This window comes from Ovis canadensis, chromosome 1, assembly GCF_042477335.2.
Source record: "Ovis canadensis isolate MfBH-ARS-UI-01 breed Bighorn chromosome 1, ARS-UI_OviCan_v2, whole genome shotgun sequence".
In the NCBI taxonomy this organism is placed as follows: Eukaryota; Metazoa; Chordata; class Mammalia; order Artiodactyla; family Bovidae; genus Ovis; species Ovis canadensis.
Genome location: NC_091245.1, coordinates 206,843,925 through 206,860,666, shown reverse-complemented (window position 1 = coordinate 206,860,666; position 16,742 = coordinate 206,843,925). Strand labels below are relative to the sequence as shown.

At 41.3% G+C, this 16,742-nt stretch overlaps 1 protein-coding gene, 1 long non-coding RNA gene and 2 other non-coding genes across 4 annotated transcripts in view; 3 read left to right on the top strand and 1 right to left on the bottom strand.

The window, feature by feature from the left end:
- MCF2L2 (MCF.2 cell line derived transforming sequence-like 2) overlaps window positions 1–2,199 on the bottom strand; it is a 280,069-nt gene extending 277,870 nt beyond the window's left edge. Inside the window, exon 1 of the mRNA XM_069594515.1 lies at window positions 1,541–2,199. Coding sequence (XP_069450616.1) covers window positions 1,541–1,616 — 76 coding nt within the window. The 5' untranslated portion in view covers window positions 1,617–2,199. The remainder of the gene's footprint in view (window positions 1–1,540) is intronic.
- A 6,100-nt stretch (window positions 2,200–8,299) lies between these two features.
- LOC138423396 (uncharacterized) lies at window positions 8,300–15,880 on the top strand. The gene is made up of 4 exons (XR_011250254.1): window positions 8,300–8,517; window positions 12,579–12,684; window positions 13,388–13,436; window positions 15,297–15,880. It is a non-coding gene; the product is annotated as an uncharacterized lncRNA (long non-coding RNA).
- On the top strand, window positions 12,683–12,857 carry LOC138431670 (small nucleolar RNA SNORA81). Its single transcript, XR_011253819.1, has one exon. It is a non-coding gene; the product is annotated as a small nucleolar RNA SNORA81 (small nucleolar RNA).
- LOC138431603 (small nucleolar RNA SNORA63) lies at window positions 13,189–13,320 on the top strand. The gene has a single exon (XR_011253760.1). It is a non-coding gene; the product is annotated as a small nucleolar RNA SNORA63 (small nucleolar RNA).
- Window positions 15,881–16,742: the final 862 nt, after the last annotated feature.

The following is a 16,742-nucleotide window of genomic DNA, read 5'->3' as shown; positions in this document are numbered from 1 at the left end:
CAGAGAAACAGGTGAGAATAATTGTCCACATCTACCTCCTTGTTTAACTGATGGGAAGCTTCACCCTGAAAGAGGCCCAGTGATCTGCCCAATATCTTCAGTGGCAAAGGGTCCAAGAATAGGACCAATAACACAGTCACAGGTTAAATGGTGTTTTCACCCACATTATCTTACAAGCAGACTTTGAGCTGGGTGGGAAGGATTATTAAAATTCCCATTTTCCAGTCTGAAGTTACATGACTTTTCTAGGGCAGGATTCAAATTCAGACAGTCGTACCCCCAGTTCACTGCTCTTTCCCTGTTGGTATTAGCACAATCATCTCAGCATTCAGTATATTTCAGACTCGAAGTTCTGTTTTATTTTATCCTGCCTTCATTAGTATTTCACATTCAGTCTTTCCTGGTAGAATTCTACTGACCTTTTGTCTTAAAAACCAGTTCAGTGGCCACACTGGGCACCAGAAACATGTTTTAAAACTGAATCATCAAAACTGAGCCTCCCCATGTATCCATAAATCATTTTCCAAAGTCTATCCCCACATGTGTATCATTCCATAAGTATGAATAATCTATGTATCATTATCGTACTAAACACATTGACCTAGGGTGCTCAAAGAGCACTGATAGCTAATTGAAGCAATATTTATCATATAAATACCAAGAAGGCAGTTTTAACAAATGGGTGGAACAAAGACTGAAAACGTACTGACTTTATCAATGAAAACTGATTTACATTCACAGAAGGACCTCAAAGTGAAGTGGGCAACAGAGAAAATGATCCGGATAATTCTAGTCAGCTAAATTCAAAAGATCTGAACCTGAATGCGTTTTTTACTTAAGGAGGTCCAGGGAAGGCGCAGGGGTGGCGGGAATGATAAAAAGAATTAACCTTGCCACTGTCTCCATGTCCTGTCTTTCCACCATAACCCTTATTTCAGGAAGAAGGCACGCATGTTTTGCTCCCCTTTTTTACTAATGGAAGAGGGTTAAAACTGCTCAATCTCCCGGGGCTTCCAGAGGTTTCTCAGTGGGTTTCACCAGGGATGGGGCGACACCGCCAGGCAGCACTTCCACGGGACAGGCCAGGGAGCAGGACTGCGCAGAGGACCTCTACTGTGGCCCGCACCTCGGCACCCCGTCTCCCAGTGCCTTGGCAGCAGTTTCTACTGGAAAGCATCGGCCTCCCTTCCTCCTGTTCCCTCTCCTTTCTAGTCGTATCAATTACGACACAACTCGCCACCCTTGCCCACGGTCAGCAGCGGGTAACAGATCCTAACCTCCAGGGAGCCCTCGGTGTAGGGTTCAACAGACTTGGCAATTGCCTGGTGAAGACCCCTGCCCCACAGCCTACCCCGGCTCCGCCAGACGCGGCGGACTCGAGGGCTGCGAGCGCTGCGCTCCAGGGATGCCCGTTACAGAGCAGCACTCAAGGCAGCGAGGTCCACACCCAAGGCCATCCCAGGGCTGCTGTGAGGGAAGCCCCAGACAACGCCCCCACCCTCCATTAATAAAACGCAAGATTTTAAAAAGCGTCATTTACCGACATGAGTGATCACTGTGGCCAGTCGCCGTGTGAACTCCTGAGGGGCCATTTCTTCTTTTAACCAAAACAGCATTTCACCGAAAAACCACCACTCGGTATAAACAAAACAAAGCAACACAAATCTGTTTCTATCGGTGCTATGGATGACTATTTAAAGGCATCTCCTCCAAAGGATGTTCGGCCCTCACACTCTTTCTCGCTCTTCTAAGGCACAAAACGAGAGTCACTCCCAGTCAAGGCCAGCTCTCCACGGCCGCGCGGCTAGAGGACGCCAGCCACGCTCCGCAGGGGGTAAATTTAAAGATTAGGGCCAGGGGCTTTCCCAACGCGACGACTGCCTTTGGGAGACAGGAAAGTAGCAGTTCCAAAGGTGAGAAGAGCACGTCGCCCCAATCTCGCCGTAACCCTGCTTCTGGCTTCCTGGGTCGAGGCGGGTGAATAGGTTTCTGGATCTGAGGTCCGATCTTTGGCTCTGCCTCCTGGGAGGGTCGGGATGAGGTATCCTCTCTCAGCCCACAGGAGGCGCGCTGACTCGGCGGCTGCGGAGGACTGAGGAGCAGAGGTGCTGAGGAACCTGGAGGCGCGCTCCGCGCCGCCTACGCCGCCTCACAGCGCGTTGCAGCGCTTCCCGCCTCCGCGCGCACCTTTCCCCGCCCGGGGGGCGGTGCCCGACGCGCCCGGAGAGGTGCGCACGCGCGTGTCCGTATTCGGGGAGATGATGTGCCCACTCCCGTAAGTGTTAGTTGCTCATTGGTGTCCGACTCTGCAACCCCAAGGACTGTAAGCCACCTGGCTCTTCAGTCCATAGCATTCTCCAGGAAAGAATACTGGAGTGGGTTGCCATTTCCTTCTCCAGGGGATCTTCCTGATCGGAGGATGGAACTCAGGTCTCTTACATTGCAGGCAGATTCCTTACTGTCTGAGCCACTAGGAACATATCTTGAATCATCCCTTAAGACTGGGTGCGATTCAAGATCTGTCCTCCAGCTGTCAGGGAGAGGAGACAGCGACTTCAGTTTGGTATCCCACCCTACCCCCACCCCCACCCCACACCCCGCCCCCTCGCCTGGTATCTGTGGAGAAGCCCAGGCAAGAAAGGGACTGGCAGGAAGTTCTGCGGCCGCCCGCCGGTGCTTTGGAAGAAGGGCTGTATGAGGTGCAATTGACCGTCCCATCTCGTGACTCCAGGGAACTAGGGGTGGCTAGAATTTGTTTCCCCCTGTTAGGGGTTGTCCCGTTCAGTTATCAGCGTCCACTCGCACTTGGAGCCGGGAGCGCGGGCTGTGCAGCAGCCGGACTCAGCAGGCGGGTACGTTCGAGTGACTCCACCGTGTGGGCCTCTTCCTTTGTGCAGCTCGCGAGCGTTGCGCCAGCCAACAGTCAGGCGCGCCAGCGCTCCCTCCAGGAAAGGCTCTGGCACAGCGTCCTTGAGAATCCTCCCTGTCAGCCGCAGGAGCGTCTGCTCTGCAACTATCCAGTGGTGGATGCCGTCGCAGGGCTTCATTAGGTGGCTCCAGATACTACCTGACAGGAGGAGTAACTGAATTCAGAAGCCCACGTGAAAAGCCTGAGCAAATGCAAATCTGGCCAGGTTGTCCCCCCAATCCATTCGTAAAAGGAGGGACCCGGTCGCGAGAGTGCCAGGATCACCCACAGGTTCTGAGCCAATTCTAGAAAGCTCAGGTTTCCTCTTTTTCATGTAAAAAGTCGAACCCCAAACACCTTGGATGAAATTTCTAGTAATAGCTCCTCAACCCAGGCATTCGGAGATGTTCTCTAATGCTTTCTGCTAACAATTGTGGGCTGTGGTTAAGAGATGGTGTTAAGCCACCTGCAGAGTGAAATTTGTGCAGAGATTCTTCCCTCCTATGACTGGGCTCTGTGCACTTTGCCTGCACAAGTAGAGCAACCATTTTCATAGCAACCCCTTGCAAGGAATTCAGAGAGGGGTTAAAGATCCAAAGGAGTAATATAGCTTTGGGTTGTGTTTCCACAGTAGTTTCTGGCTCTTCAAGGATGACAAGTATTTTTGAGGAACCAAATGAAGGCTTTCCTGTTGGTAGTAGTAGTATCCGGTGCCCAGTCAGAGCCAACTGTGAACTGGTCCCTAGAAAGCAACATATTGCTGAGGAGACTGATAATGTGAGACTTTCTGGAATCTGCAGATTCAGTGAACTCAGCTTCTTGGATTAAGTCAGGTTCTTATGTGTGAGAATCATAGATGGAAGGGAAGGGAGAAGGGAAGAGTAATGAGAAGCTTATGAATAGGAATGAGAGAAAAAGGAAAGAAATAAATCACATTCAGAAGGCAGCTCTCCTTCCCACATCTGTACCTTCACAATCTTCAGGGGTTTCCATGGAGATGAATTGGCTGATTTATGACAAGATGTAACAGGCAGTGTCTGTCCTCAGAAACCAGTTCTGTCCCCTCATCTTTAACACACACTCTCTGGGGCCTCAGCTACTATACCTGGGCCATGAGGGAGTAGGTCTGTGATCCCCAAGGTCCCTTTTGCAGTTCTGAAATTGTATAACTAAGCAGAAATGAGCATAGCTTTCAATAGCCCATACCTCCTTGTTCCTTCAAGAAAACAGTCATTATCTCCATTTTTCTTGTGAACATGGACAGGCTTCCTGTCTTCTCTCCTCCACCGCCCTCCTCCCTTCTGTGCCTCTTTTTATCTATCCTAATTATGATTTATCTCTTGTCTCTGACAAATTACATTACTCTAATGTATGGCAAAATCAAGGAACAAGTCAGAATAGCCTGCCTTCTTCTCTACTGAACAAATTAATAATCAGTCACATCTATTGAGTATCAATTATACGCCAAAGGTTGCAATGTGCTTAGTCGCTCAGTAGTATCCAACTCTGCAATCCCATGAACTGTAGCCTGCCAGGCTCCTCTATCCATAGGGATTCTCCAGGCAACAACACTGGAGTGGGTTCCCATGCCCTCCTCCAGGGGATCTTCCCAACCCAGGGATCGAGCCCAGGTCTCCCGCACTGCAGGCGGAATCTTTACCATCTGAGCCACCAGGGAAGCCCATGAATACTGGACTAGGTAGCCTATCCCTTCTCTGGGGGATATTCCCAAGCCAGGGATTGAACTGGGCTCTCGTGCATTGCAAGCAGATTCTTTACCAGTTGTAATAGGCAGTGTCAATTACAGCAGCTATCACCACCATATAGTAAGTGACTGCTCTGTGCCACCTGCTATAATGGCAGGCATTTCACAAACATCGTTTAAGCCCCACAGTAACCCTGTATGGCTTTAGTCTCATTTTGTAGATGCTGTTGGTATAAGAACCAAAGTGTGTATCACTAAACATATGACTCTAGACCATTTTCTGCCTTCAGGTAAGGATTTGCCTCAGCTTGGAAAGACAAATCATCCTCCAAGCACTGCCAAAGTAGATTCTACCTCCCTTTTGGTGGATTGTCAGCAATGCCTCTGACAATGAAGAGAAAGACAAAGGATCCACCCTGGGTGCCACAAATGAGGTGAGGTAGCATTGGGCCACCTGGTTTAGTCTAAATCAGTGGTTCTCAAACTAGCAGAATCACCTGGAAATATAGATGAATTTTTAAAAATACAAACTCCTAGTCCTTGCCTTCAGGGATTCTGATTCAGTAGTGTGAGATAAGATCTGAGAATCTGCATTTCTAACAAGTACCCAGGATTACTGATGCTGCTGGTCCTGGGACCACACAGTGAGCACCACTGACTACAGCAAAGCTATTCAAACTTCTTAGACTGCAAACCATAGCATGATATAAATTTTACCTTATGACACAGCAGACATAAATATACATAATTAAAACAAAATGAAAACAATTGTTGTATGGAATAATTTTTCCCTTCAGAAAATTGACTCAAAATGAATCACTGACCTGAATGTAAAACACAAAACAATAATATTCCCATAACAGTTTTCATTCCAATCCCATAGAAGGGCAATGCCAAAGAATGTTCAAACTACCATGTATTTGCACTCATTTCACATGCTAGCAAGGTAATGCTCAAAATCCTTCAAGCTAGCCTTCAATAGTACATGAACCAAGAACTTCCAGATGTACAAGCTGGATTTAGAAAAGACAGAGGAACCAGAGATCAAATTGGCAACATTCATTGGGCCATAGAGAAAGCAAGGGAATTCCAGAAAAACATCTACTTCTGCTTCGTTGACTATGTGGATCACAACAAACTGTGGAAAATTCTTAAAGAGATGTGAATACCAGACCACCTTACTTGTCTCCTGAGAAACCTGTATGCAGGTCAAGAAGCAACAGTTAGAACTGGACATGGAACAACAACAACCTGGTTCAAAATTGGGAAAGGAGTACATCAAAGCTGTATATTATCACTCTGCTCATTTAACTTCTATGCAAAATGCCAGGTTGGATGAATGACAAGCTGGAATCAAGATTGCTAGGAGAAACAACCTCAGATATGCAGATGATACCACTCTAATGGCAGAAATTTAAGAGGAAATAAAAAGCCTCTTGATGATGGTGAAAGAGGACAGTGAGAAAGCTGGCTTAAAACTCAACATTCAAAAAATTAAGATCATGGCATCCTGTCCCATCACTTCATGACAAATAGAAGGCAGAAAAGTGGAAACAGTGGCAGATTTTATTTTCTTGGGTTCCCAAATTACTGTGGATGGTGACAGCAGCCATGAAATTCAAAGACATTTACTCCTTGGAAGGAAAGCTATGACAAACCTAGACAGTGTATTAAAAAGCAGAGACATCACTTTGTCAGCTAAGGTCCGTATAGTCACAGCTATGTATGGTAGTCATACCAGTAGTCATATACAAATATGAGAGTTGGACCATAAAGAAGGCTGAGCACCAAAGAATTGATGCTTTCTTGTTTTTTTTTTAGAATTGATGCTTTGAAACTGTGGTGCTGGAAAAGACGCTTGAGAGTCCCTTGGACAGCAAGGAAATCAAATTAGTAAATCTGAAAGGAATTCAACCCTGAATATTCACTGAAAATGTTGATGCTGAAACTGGAGCTCCAATACTTTGGCCACCTGATTCCAAGACCCGACTCATTGGAAAAGACCCTGATGCTGGGAAAGACTGAGTGCAGGAGGAGAAGCAGGCAGAAGATGAGATGGTTGGATAGTATCACCGACTCAACAGACATGAGTTTGAGCTAACTCCAGGAGATGGTGAAGGACAGGGAAGCCTGGTGTACTGCAGTCCATGGGGTTGCAAAGAGTCGGACATGACTTCAGTACAGTTCAGTCGCTCAGTCGTGTCCGACTCTGCGACCCCATGAATCGCAGCACGCCAGGCCTCCCTGTCCATCACCAACTCCCGGAATTTACTCAGACTCATGTCCATCGAGTCAGTGATGCCATCCAGCCATCTCATCCTCTGTCGTCCCCTTCTCCTCCTGCCCACAATCCCTCCCAGCATCAGAGTCTTTTCCAAAGAGTCAATTCTTCGCATGAGGTGGCCAAAGTACTGGAGTTTCAGCTTTAGCATCATTCCCTCCAAAGAAATCCCAGGGTTGATCTCCTTCAGAATGGACTGGTTGGATCTGCTTGCAGTCCAAGGGACTCTCAAGAGTCTTCTCCAACACCACTTAGCAAATGAAAAACAACAAACAACAACATAACATAGGAGAAAATCTAGATAACCTAGGATTTGGTGAAGACTTTCTAGGTACAATACCAAAGGTATGTACCATGAAAGAAAAACTTGATAAGATAGACTTCATTAAAATGAAGCTTTTCTGCTGTGTGAAAGATACTATTAAGAGAATAAAAGGAGAAGTAATGGGTTGATAGAAAATATGTATGAAAAATATAACTCTGTTAAAAAAAAGGACTATTATCTAAACCATACAAAGAACTCTTTAAAAAAAAAAAAAGGACTGTTAAAATACAAGAACTCTTAAATTTCCTACAAAGAACTCTTAAATCTCAATAGTAAGAATAACCTGATTTTTTAAAGTGGGGGAAGGGTTAAGCTCTATCTTATGCTCATTATTGCTGTAAAAATAGTCTACAAACTTACAACTAGAAGACTAGTAAGTTCTAGAGATATAATGCACTGTACTAGTGATTGTAGTCAACAATACTGTATCCTGTATTTCAAAGTTGCTAGGAGAGTAGATCTTAAATGTCCCACCAAAAAAGAAATCACAATTATGTGACATGAAAGAGGTGTTGGCTAATCCTATGGCAGCAATCATATTGCAGTACATAAAGGTATCAAATCAATAGGTTGTACAGTTTAAACTTATACAATGCTATGTGTCAATTATATCTCAATTTTTTAAATATAACAATACAGAAAAAACAGGTTTATTTTAAAATTCTGTAATTTCAATTTTGAGACAATTAAGAGGAGGATTTGTTTTAAATACCTGTTTTTCACATTTTTTGAAACATTACAAAATTTTGTATTTTTCACATCCCACACCCTTTTATATCAGGACATTCCCCCTTTCTTCTTCCCCTCAGAAAACTCTGTAAGGGCTCTTCGCCCTGAAGCCCATGAGAGAAAAAGAACCCCATAAACTACAGAAAGAAATATCCATAGGGCACTCAGGTAGCCTAAAAGGTCTGAGAACAGCAGGCCCCACCCTAGTTGGATCCCACCCCAAGGGACGAACAAAGCAGGGACCCCCACGGGCACGCAGCCATCTCCTGCACTGCAGCTCTGCTCTCTTCTTTAATTGGTTTTAGCGGTGACGCCCCCTCCGAATGCCTCGCTCGGATTGGCCTACTTCTTGGATCGGACTGGACGGTGGCCAGAGGAGGACAAGAGACTTCTATACGGTCTGGAGGGACGATTTGGGTCACATCTGAGACGGCGTTGCACATCAACAAGCGTCCAGGCTCCAGGGACATGGCGGCGGCCTCTGTGATGTCGGTGCTGCTGATGGCGACTGAGAGGAACCGGTGGCAGCTAGTCCAGGGCCTGCTGCTGCTGCTGCCGCCCTGGCAACGGTGGGTGGAAAGGCGGCTGTGTTCCTGCCCAGGGATGGGGGCGTGGGGTGTTGGCCCGCCTGAGCGGTGCGAGTTGCGGGGGTTCGGGAGGCTCGGTAGAATCTGCTTGTCAGCGGATTCTGCTCTCAGCCCCACCCATGAGAAGTCCTCCTCCACCCAGCCCTCTCCTTTCTCCCCCTGCTCGAGAGTCACTCTTCAACCTGCCCTTTGCCTTAGTTTCTCCCGTTAGCGGTGGGAGTGGGGGGAATGGAATTGGGCCTACCATCCTCCAGGCACTCCTACCTTTGGGGGCAAGAATAGGGTTGACAGATTTAGCGATTAAAATACAGGATGCTGGTTAAAATTTAAATTTCAGATAAACAACACAATTTTTATTATAAATGTCTCTGATATCAAATCAAATTAAAAATATAAAACAGTATTTGTTATTTGTCTGAAGCTTAACTGGGCGTCCTGTTTTTTATTTGGCAGTCCTAAGCAAGAATACCATTTATACAACTTCCTAACCATTTACAGTGTCCTTTCATAGCACTGCCTATATAGGGAGTATTATAATCCGTGTTCTAATGCAGCCCAAGATTATGCAACTAGTAAGTAACGGGGCCAGGACACTTTAAAAGCCATTTCAGTTATGCTGTCCCTCTCAGGTGTGCATTTCAAAGAAAGATTCCCGGGGAGCTCTTTTAATTGTTAGAATGAACCTAACAAAAGCAAATTTATCTTTCAGGGGGCCTGGAAAGTTGTTTTATATTAGGTTCTTTGCTGTGGCATTTACCTTATATTTAAGGGAAGAAACTGTATTAAATTGTCAAGGAATATTGACTTACTGTGTGATGATGAAAGTATATTACACATGTATTAAATCACAATGGCCTATCATTCGACTTTGATATCAGTGGATACGGTTATATTCATGCAAGAGAATGTAGGGACATCATTGCATAGGTAATGATTAAGGCGGTGAAGGGTGTTCTGGAATGAGACACACCTGGGTTCAAAACTTTAGTTTCACACTTTGATGGCAGTAGGCAAGTTTGGTAATCTTTCTGGGCCTCCATCTCCTCTTCTTTAAAGTAGAAATGATAATAATTGTATCCACTTCATAGGATTGTTGTATTAAATTCTTGTCAAGTGCCTGGGACATTGAAATTTATTAATTTTAATCTATGATTAACCATTACACTTTAACTTTTAGTAAATGTGAATTTTTGACATAAATAATTAGATAATAAGTATTTTAGTTTTGAGTTGAAAAAAGCCAAGTAATCAAGAATATTATGAATATTGTGAGTTTCAGTGCAAAGAAACGTACTATTCAATAATAGTTAAAGCAGATATTTTAGACCATAATATACCAACTTTACCAAATCACAAATCTGTAAGCCAGGGTAATATAATAAAATTTTATATTTTAGTCTCAGAAATTGTTCCCCATGTATAATCTTACATGCTTTAATATTCATTGTGTTATAAACAGAAAGAAACATTAGCACTCTCCAAGGGAAAGAAAATGACTATAGAGTGAGAAATAAAGCCAAAAAATAGGTTTATGGTCAGTGGCTGTTTATGGTGAGGTATACTTAGTATGTTTTAAAAATCAAATGTCCAGCTTTGTAGGAGTTTTATATTTCTTTTTATTTCCCTAGTGTTTACAGTATTAACGTAGTTCACTTACAAACTATTCTCTAAAATTCCTCTTGGGAACTTTTCCCAGTTTTTCTCCAGAAAAACCTTTCCACCACCTTGAAGAGAATGTGGAATTATGAAAATTAAAGGTCTAATCTTAGCAACTATTGACTGTTACCTAAGTGATAGTAAACAGGTCATTTAACATTTCTGAGCCTTGGTTTATCTCTAAAATCATAACTACCAAAAACCTGTTCCACCATCCCCAAGGTTTATAAATGCTACCAATTATTACTAGCTGTTGCCCACCAGAGAAAACTTCAACCAGGGTTGAATCCAGCTATTTGTATTCTTTGTGCCTGCAGCAAGCCTCCTCACAGGGCTACAGAAATTTGCACACTGGATAGACTTGTAATAAAATAAATTCATGGTAGTCCACTTCACCTGGGCTTTCAACAGACCAAGAAATTAAAGCTTTCTCTTTTTTATGGTAGCCAGGATCTATGCCCTTTTTGTTATTGTTAGGTTTAAATGCAATTTTGCAACATGAAAACTGCGGTCTCTATAATTAGTTAGGAATCTTTGTCACTCGTGATACATCTGTTGCTTGCTATCTATTTTCAAAGCTTATTGCTATGTTAGCTCTAAAATAAAGCTTTTCTTAACAAAGCTATAGGCTTTGTTAAAATCAAGTCTGCCAATTAAAATACAATGGGAAAAAAACTCAAGGCTGTATAAGTTTCCTATTGGAAAGATACTTATTTTTGAAGTGAATGATAATCAGTGAATACATATCAGAACAATTTGCCATGGATCTATAAATATAGAGCTTGTTTCCCTACTTATGTGTCTTATACATAAAAGAATTATGTAGAAAATGTTTGTTTGGGTTCTTTAATTATTTAGCTGGTAGAAAACTGAGGATCCCAAGTTTGAAAGGGCACAAAAATCTAAAATTAAAAATGAGATGCTTTAAAGGAGTTTATCTTGAAGCAGTTTGATTTGTCTGCCTTGTAAGCTTGGAAGTGATTCTACATTGTGCTGCATAAAAACTGTTCCCAGACCAGAATTTTAAACTAAATATAAACAGTTTAACATTTAGCCATGTGCTTTGAAAGGCATGTGATGGAGGCTTTATTTGCAAAACATAGTCATTTAAGCTTTTTACTTTTAGATCCAAAAGATACTTCCAGCACTTGGATACTACCTGGGAGCAACTTGTCATGCTTGCATTGTATGGAACAAGTGTTCCAAATAGAATGCAAAAACTGTAAGCTGATGGAAGAGGCAGCACATGACATCCCTGGTACTCCAGGGAGAATATTTGATATAGGAGATACCTTTGTAAGTATTGGCATATTTTTCCTAGGGCATTTTTAAACCAGTGATATTTAGGGTATGGGAAGGAAAATAATTATCCTAATGGTTTAAGCCAGTTGCCTTGCATGAATATCTAGAGATAATACTAAGACTTTTCTTTAATAGGCTTTATTTTTTAGAACAATTTTAAGTTTACAGGAAAATTGGGATGAGAGTTCCCAGGTTCCTATATTGTTAACAACTTATATTAGTTTGGCACATTTGTTAAAATTAATGAACCAACATTGACACATTATTAATTAAAGTCCAGGATCTATTCAGGCTTCCTTAGTTTTCACCTAGTATTCTTTTTCTGTTCCAGGATCCTGTTCAGGATACCATGTGACATTTAATTATGTCTCCTTAAGCTCTTCTTGCCTGTAACAGTTATTCAAATTCCTCTCCCTCCCCACCATTTTTTTTTTTTAATGACCTTCACCATTTTGAGAAGCATTGGTCAGATAGTTAGTAGGATGTACTTGTATTGGAATTTGTCTGATGTTTTCCTCAAGATTAGACTGTAGTTAGGGGTCTTGAGGAGGAAGACCACAGAGGTAAAATACCATTTTCATTTCATTCTATCAGGTGTTTTTACTATTGATGTTGACCTTGATCATGTGATAGAGTTTGTCAGATTTCTTCATGTAAACTTCTTCTTCCCTCCCCGCTCCTTCTGTACTGTGGTCTCTGGAAGGAAGTCTCTATGCACAACTCACTCTTTAAGTAAAACATTTTTTCACTTTCTCAAATGGACCAAGATGCTTATTTTGGATGAAGCTGATAAGCCAAAGGATTAAAGGTCAAATCCATGAGTTTTACCAGAAATCAAATACAAGGACTCAGGTGTGCATGTGATTTTTTTCAGAGGGCAGGTTGGAATAACTGTTGCAATGTAGCTGTGAAGTGCTATATTGCCCTTTCCCCTGCCAAAAGCAATTGTTTCCTACAATCTCTGTCTAGCTCAGTTCTGTAGTAAGACAGGGACGCTTGGTCTCAAACATTATTCCTCTAAGTATTATTATGAAAACTGTTATAGTTGATATGTCATTATAATTAGTCATTGTCTCTTTTTTAAGGTTGTGTCCCTTTCTGCCTTGGTGCCAATCAATATGCTGAAGTCCTCAAAAAGTTCCTGAGAGATCCATTTCAAATTCTAGTGAAGAAAGAACTGATCTTTGAAAGGTATATATTATACCTTTAATCTAAAATTGTAGTAACTAGTATCTGCAGTATCTTAGTGCTTGTAATAAAGCTAACAAAGTAAACACAAGAAGAAAAACAACCGTACCAGATAGTAGAAAAACTACAGGTAACTAACACCAGAATATTTTGTTCTAAAATTTGGTACAGTAATATCAGTATTTTGGCAGAATTAAAAGAATGAATTTCTAATGGGTTCCTTCCAATGGAAGGGCTAAGAGTGAGAAGTCAAATGGCTTTTTATTCTGACGCTGATCTGAATTAACATTTTCCTCTCTGAAATACTGTAGAGATTGTATGCTGTCTATGACATATGGGGGACCAGCCAGTACACAGGCTGTTCTTTTAAAGGACTCAAGGCAAAGGGTAGACTGGATCCGAGAAAACGCATGTCAGGATTGCAGTCTCTTACGTGGCAGGAGCTGTTCTTCCCTGGTACTGCTCCTTAAGACACTGTTAATATCTCATTATTTCCTCAATAAACTGAAGCAGGATCTAATTACAACGTAGCTGAGAAGTGCTGCATTGTCTTTGCCCCCTGCTCAAAATAAGACTGTTTCCTTTCAAGTCCTGTCTGCCATGCCGCTGTAGCACCCAGGGATGCGTGGTTTCATACACATTTACCAGTTTAAACCCTGACTCAACAAATGACTCCTGAGAGTTAAGGCTTATTCATATTTTGCAGGCGCTGACAGAAGGAAAGGGGCATTACCAAGAGGGAACTCCTTGATAAGGTACAAACTACATTTTGATACTGACTTACTGGTATTTAATTTCATTATGTTATTTATCTACTAAAAGTTGATTTTGAGGGGAAGATTTTTCATTGTCTTTGTCAGCTCAAGCAATGTAGGGAAATAAAGACCTTACTCCACAGACAGCGGTGTGATTTATAGAAAGTTCATTACCATTTTGTGTCCTGAAAGATTGTATAGAAGTTGCTTTTGAATTAGAATTTGAATATATTATCATATCTCAGCTCATATTTTTATGTACAACTAATGTTGATGGTTATGAACTATGATCTGCCCACTTGTGAAAACTGTATTCTCAGTTGAGTATTTGTCATCTTCACTGAATTACTTGCTTTTATTCTGGAAAAATAAATCATGTACTGTTTTTTCAAGTACGATTTTGTCAGCCAGGCATCCTTGAAAATCAGGTAAATGAATCAAGAAATGTGTTGATGAAAAGTGGTACTTAAATTGTCCTTAGAAAGATTTGTGGTTAATCAGAACACAGTGGGAAAACAATGTGAAATGTAGTTCAGATTTTGGACTTTATGTAGTTTATATTCAAGGGCTCACAGAGAGTCAGGCACGACTGAGCAACTGAACTGAACTGAACTGATAGTTTATATTCAAAGGGAACATCACTAATGCTGTTAGATCTGGTTGTCTTTCTTAACTTACACACTTTTTTTGTCATATTTCTCATATCTTGTGCATTCTTGATGATTTCCTGAATAATTGAGATTTTTCTTGGCATTTTCTGGTAGCAATTTATGTTGACCCAGGCTTAGTTATAGTAGCTTTATCACTTAAATAAATTGAATTATGTCTTGCTACTTATATAAAAATAACTTTGTCAAAAAATATAGTAGTAGTTGGTAAGAATAGATGATGAGGTGATGCTCAGAAATGGTATCGGCCTGATTTAGGACATAGACTCTTAAGTGCAACAGCATGTTGTTTGGATAAAGAGCAAGTCAGTGTTTTCCTATTTGTTTTTCTCTTGTCCTGGTTATTTGATATTTTAAGTTGTTCCACCCAAGACATTTTTGACCGGGTCTATCATCTGTTTTAGTAGAGAGCTGTGGCTATAATAGTGATACAGTGGTAGAGTCAATAGTGTTACAGTGTATTAAGTGACCTGAGCAGAAATCAGTGATAAATATGGGTTACCATACAAATTTTTTAGAGGTTCCCCACGCACAGAAAAATTTTAAGTCCTAAACCAAGTCTGTCCAGTAGAACTTTCTATAGTGAGGGAAATGTTCCATATCCATGCTGCCCAACACAGTGGTGACAGGCCATGAGTGTCTACTGAAATACGGTTAATGCAACTGGGGGTTACATTTTCTATTTTATTTAGTTTTAATTTAAATAACCACATGTAGCTAGTGGTTATTGCCTTGGACAGAATAGTCCTAAGCAATGGTTAACATTCCAGAATTTATATTTTCAATTTGTAGTTCCAAAAATGTGTCAAATGGATCACACACCTGTTCCTTTTGTTTTGTCTGGTATTTACGTCTGTCCCAGGCTAACACCTGCTCTTGGCCCACTTTGGCACAGGCTTTAATTTCACTATCCCAAGCACAATTCTGTAGTCTGCTCTACAAGTAATAACACTCAGGCTGCCTGATAGAATCTGATCTTGCAGCCAGACGAATCTTTTTGAACAACCACAAAAGTAATATTTTCTTTTTCTCTAGATTTTGTGATTAGCATCTAGTGCTCTGATTAGAAGCCCTCCAAGTATAATCTTGGCAAAGAAACAGCCACTGGTGGTTAACAAGTAATTCATATCATTTGTACTTCATGTAATACTTGATAACTGATATTCTGGTGAATAATTTTTCTTTTGTTCAGAATTGGAAGCAGGAGTCAGTTTGGGAGGAAAGCTGTGGCCATAAACATTGAAGAAGACAAGAAGATTCTTTGTGACACTGAGACTTTCTATCACACTACGGTAGAGGAAATGGCAAAGACTGTGGCTGACCTAATTTAATTCCTGGAATGAAATGATTATGAATGTAGTGCTTGCTGTTGCTGAACGGGCAATCACATTGTGCATTGTGTTTCTTTTGGGGGTAATATGTGAAGCTTGTCTCAGTGCTCACAACAGATTAAAAATACAGATTTTGATAGCAAAGCAACTTCAGACATGATTTCATGATATCATTGGTTTTATCCTCTTATTTCCTAGTTCTCTACACATGGTTGTATTATTTGCCATCATTTAATAATATGGACTGAAAGATATAAAAGCAGCTATTTATAAAGTTTGTCTGCCTTTATTGTATTAGTCACTAACTGAATAGAGCTAACTTTAAAATGATTTTTTAAGAAAATACTTAAATTTATTTTGTTTGGTATCATTTTTTTCAGTAAGGCATTTTATTAGCAGTTAGTTGAATGTTCAATAAATTACAGTGAAGTATTTTTTCTCTAAAGTTGTTTGGTCCTTATTTTTTAAAGATTTGTACTTCTTGCCATAATCCATATTTTCAAACAAAAAAGATAAACTAGCAGTCTGTAGTAATATTTTAATCTAGTTATAAAACTATACACAAAGGATACAACAAACATGGCTTTTCATAAAAAGGTTTAATAGTTCCAAGTTAGCTGCTGCTTGGCCGTAGTATAAAGACTGATCAATTGCAGATTTCACCAGTACCGTCTACTAAACATTATCTGCTTCTTCAAGAAGAAAGAAGCAAAAATGTAAGATTCCTCCCTCCTCTGGTATGGCAAACATTTCCTGGTACACATCATGTAACTGCTCAACAACAAGGTTTTGTTAATAAACTAATTAATCAATAGATTTCTTTTCCCATAACAATAACATGGAGTTGCTATTTTTTGTTTTTGTTTAGTTACTAAGTTGTGTCCTACTCTTTTGTGACTCCATAGACTGTAGCCTCCCCAGGCTCCTCTGCCCATGGGATTCTCCAGGCAAGAATACTGAAGTGGGTTGCCATTTCTTTTTCCAGGGGATCTTCTGACCCAGGGGCCAAACCCAAGGCTCCTGCATTGACAGGCAGATTCTTTACCACTGAGCCACCCGGGAAGCCCTGCGTTGATATAATTATTGACTTTACCAAAAGACCTGCAGAGCCCTAATTAAAAGCCACATTTAATAATGTGGATTTTATTCTGGATCAAAGGCAACCATTATCGCCAGCTAAAGATGTGTTTGATTAGTTTCTTGAATTCAGTGGCTTCATCTTGACACGTCTGCCTCCCAGGGCTACACTCTCACTTTTCTTCCTCCTACTTATGTGGCCCTCTGCACGTTTGATTAGTTTCATGAAT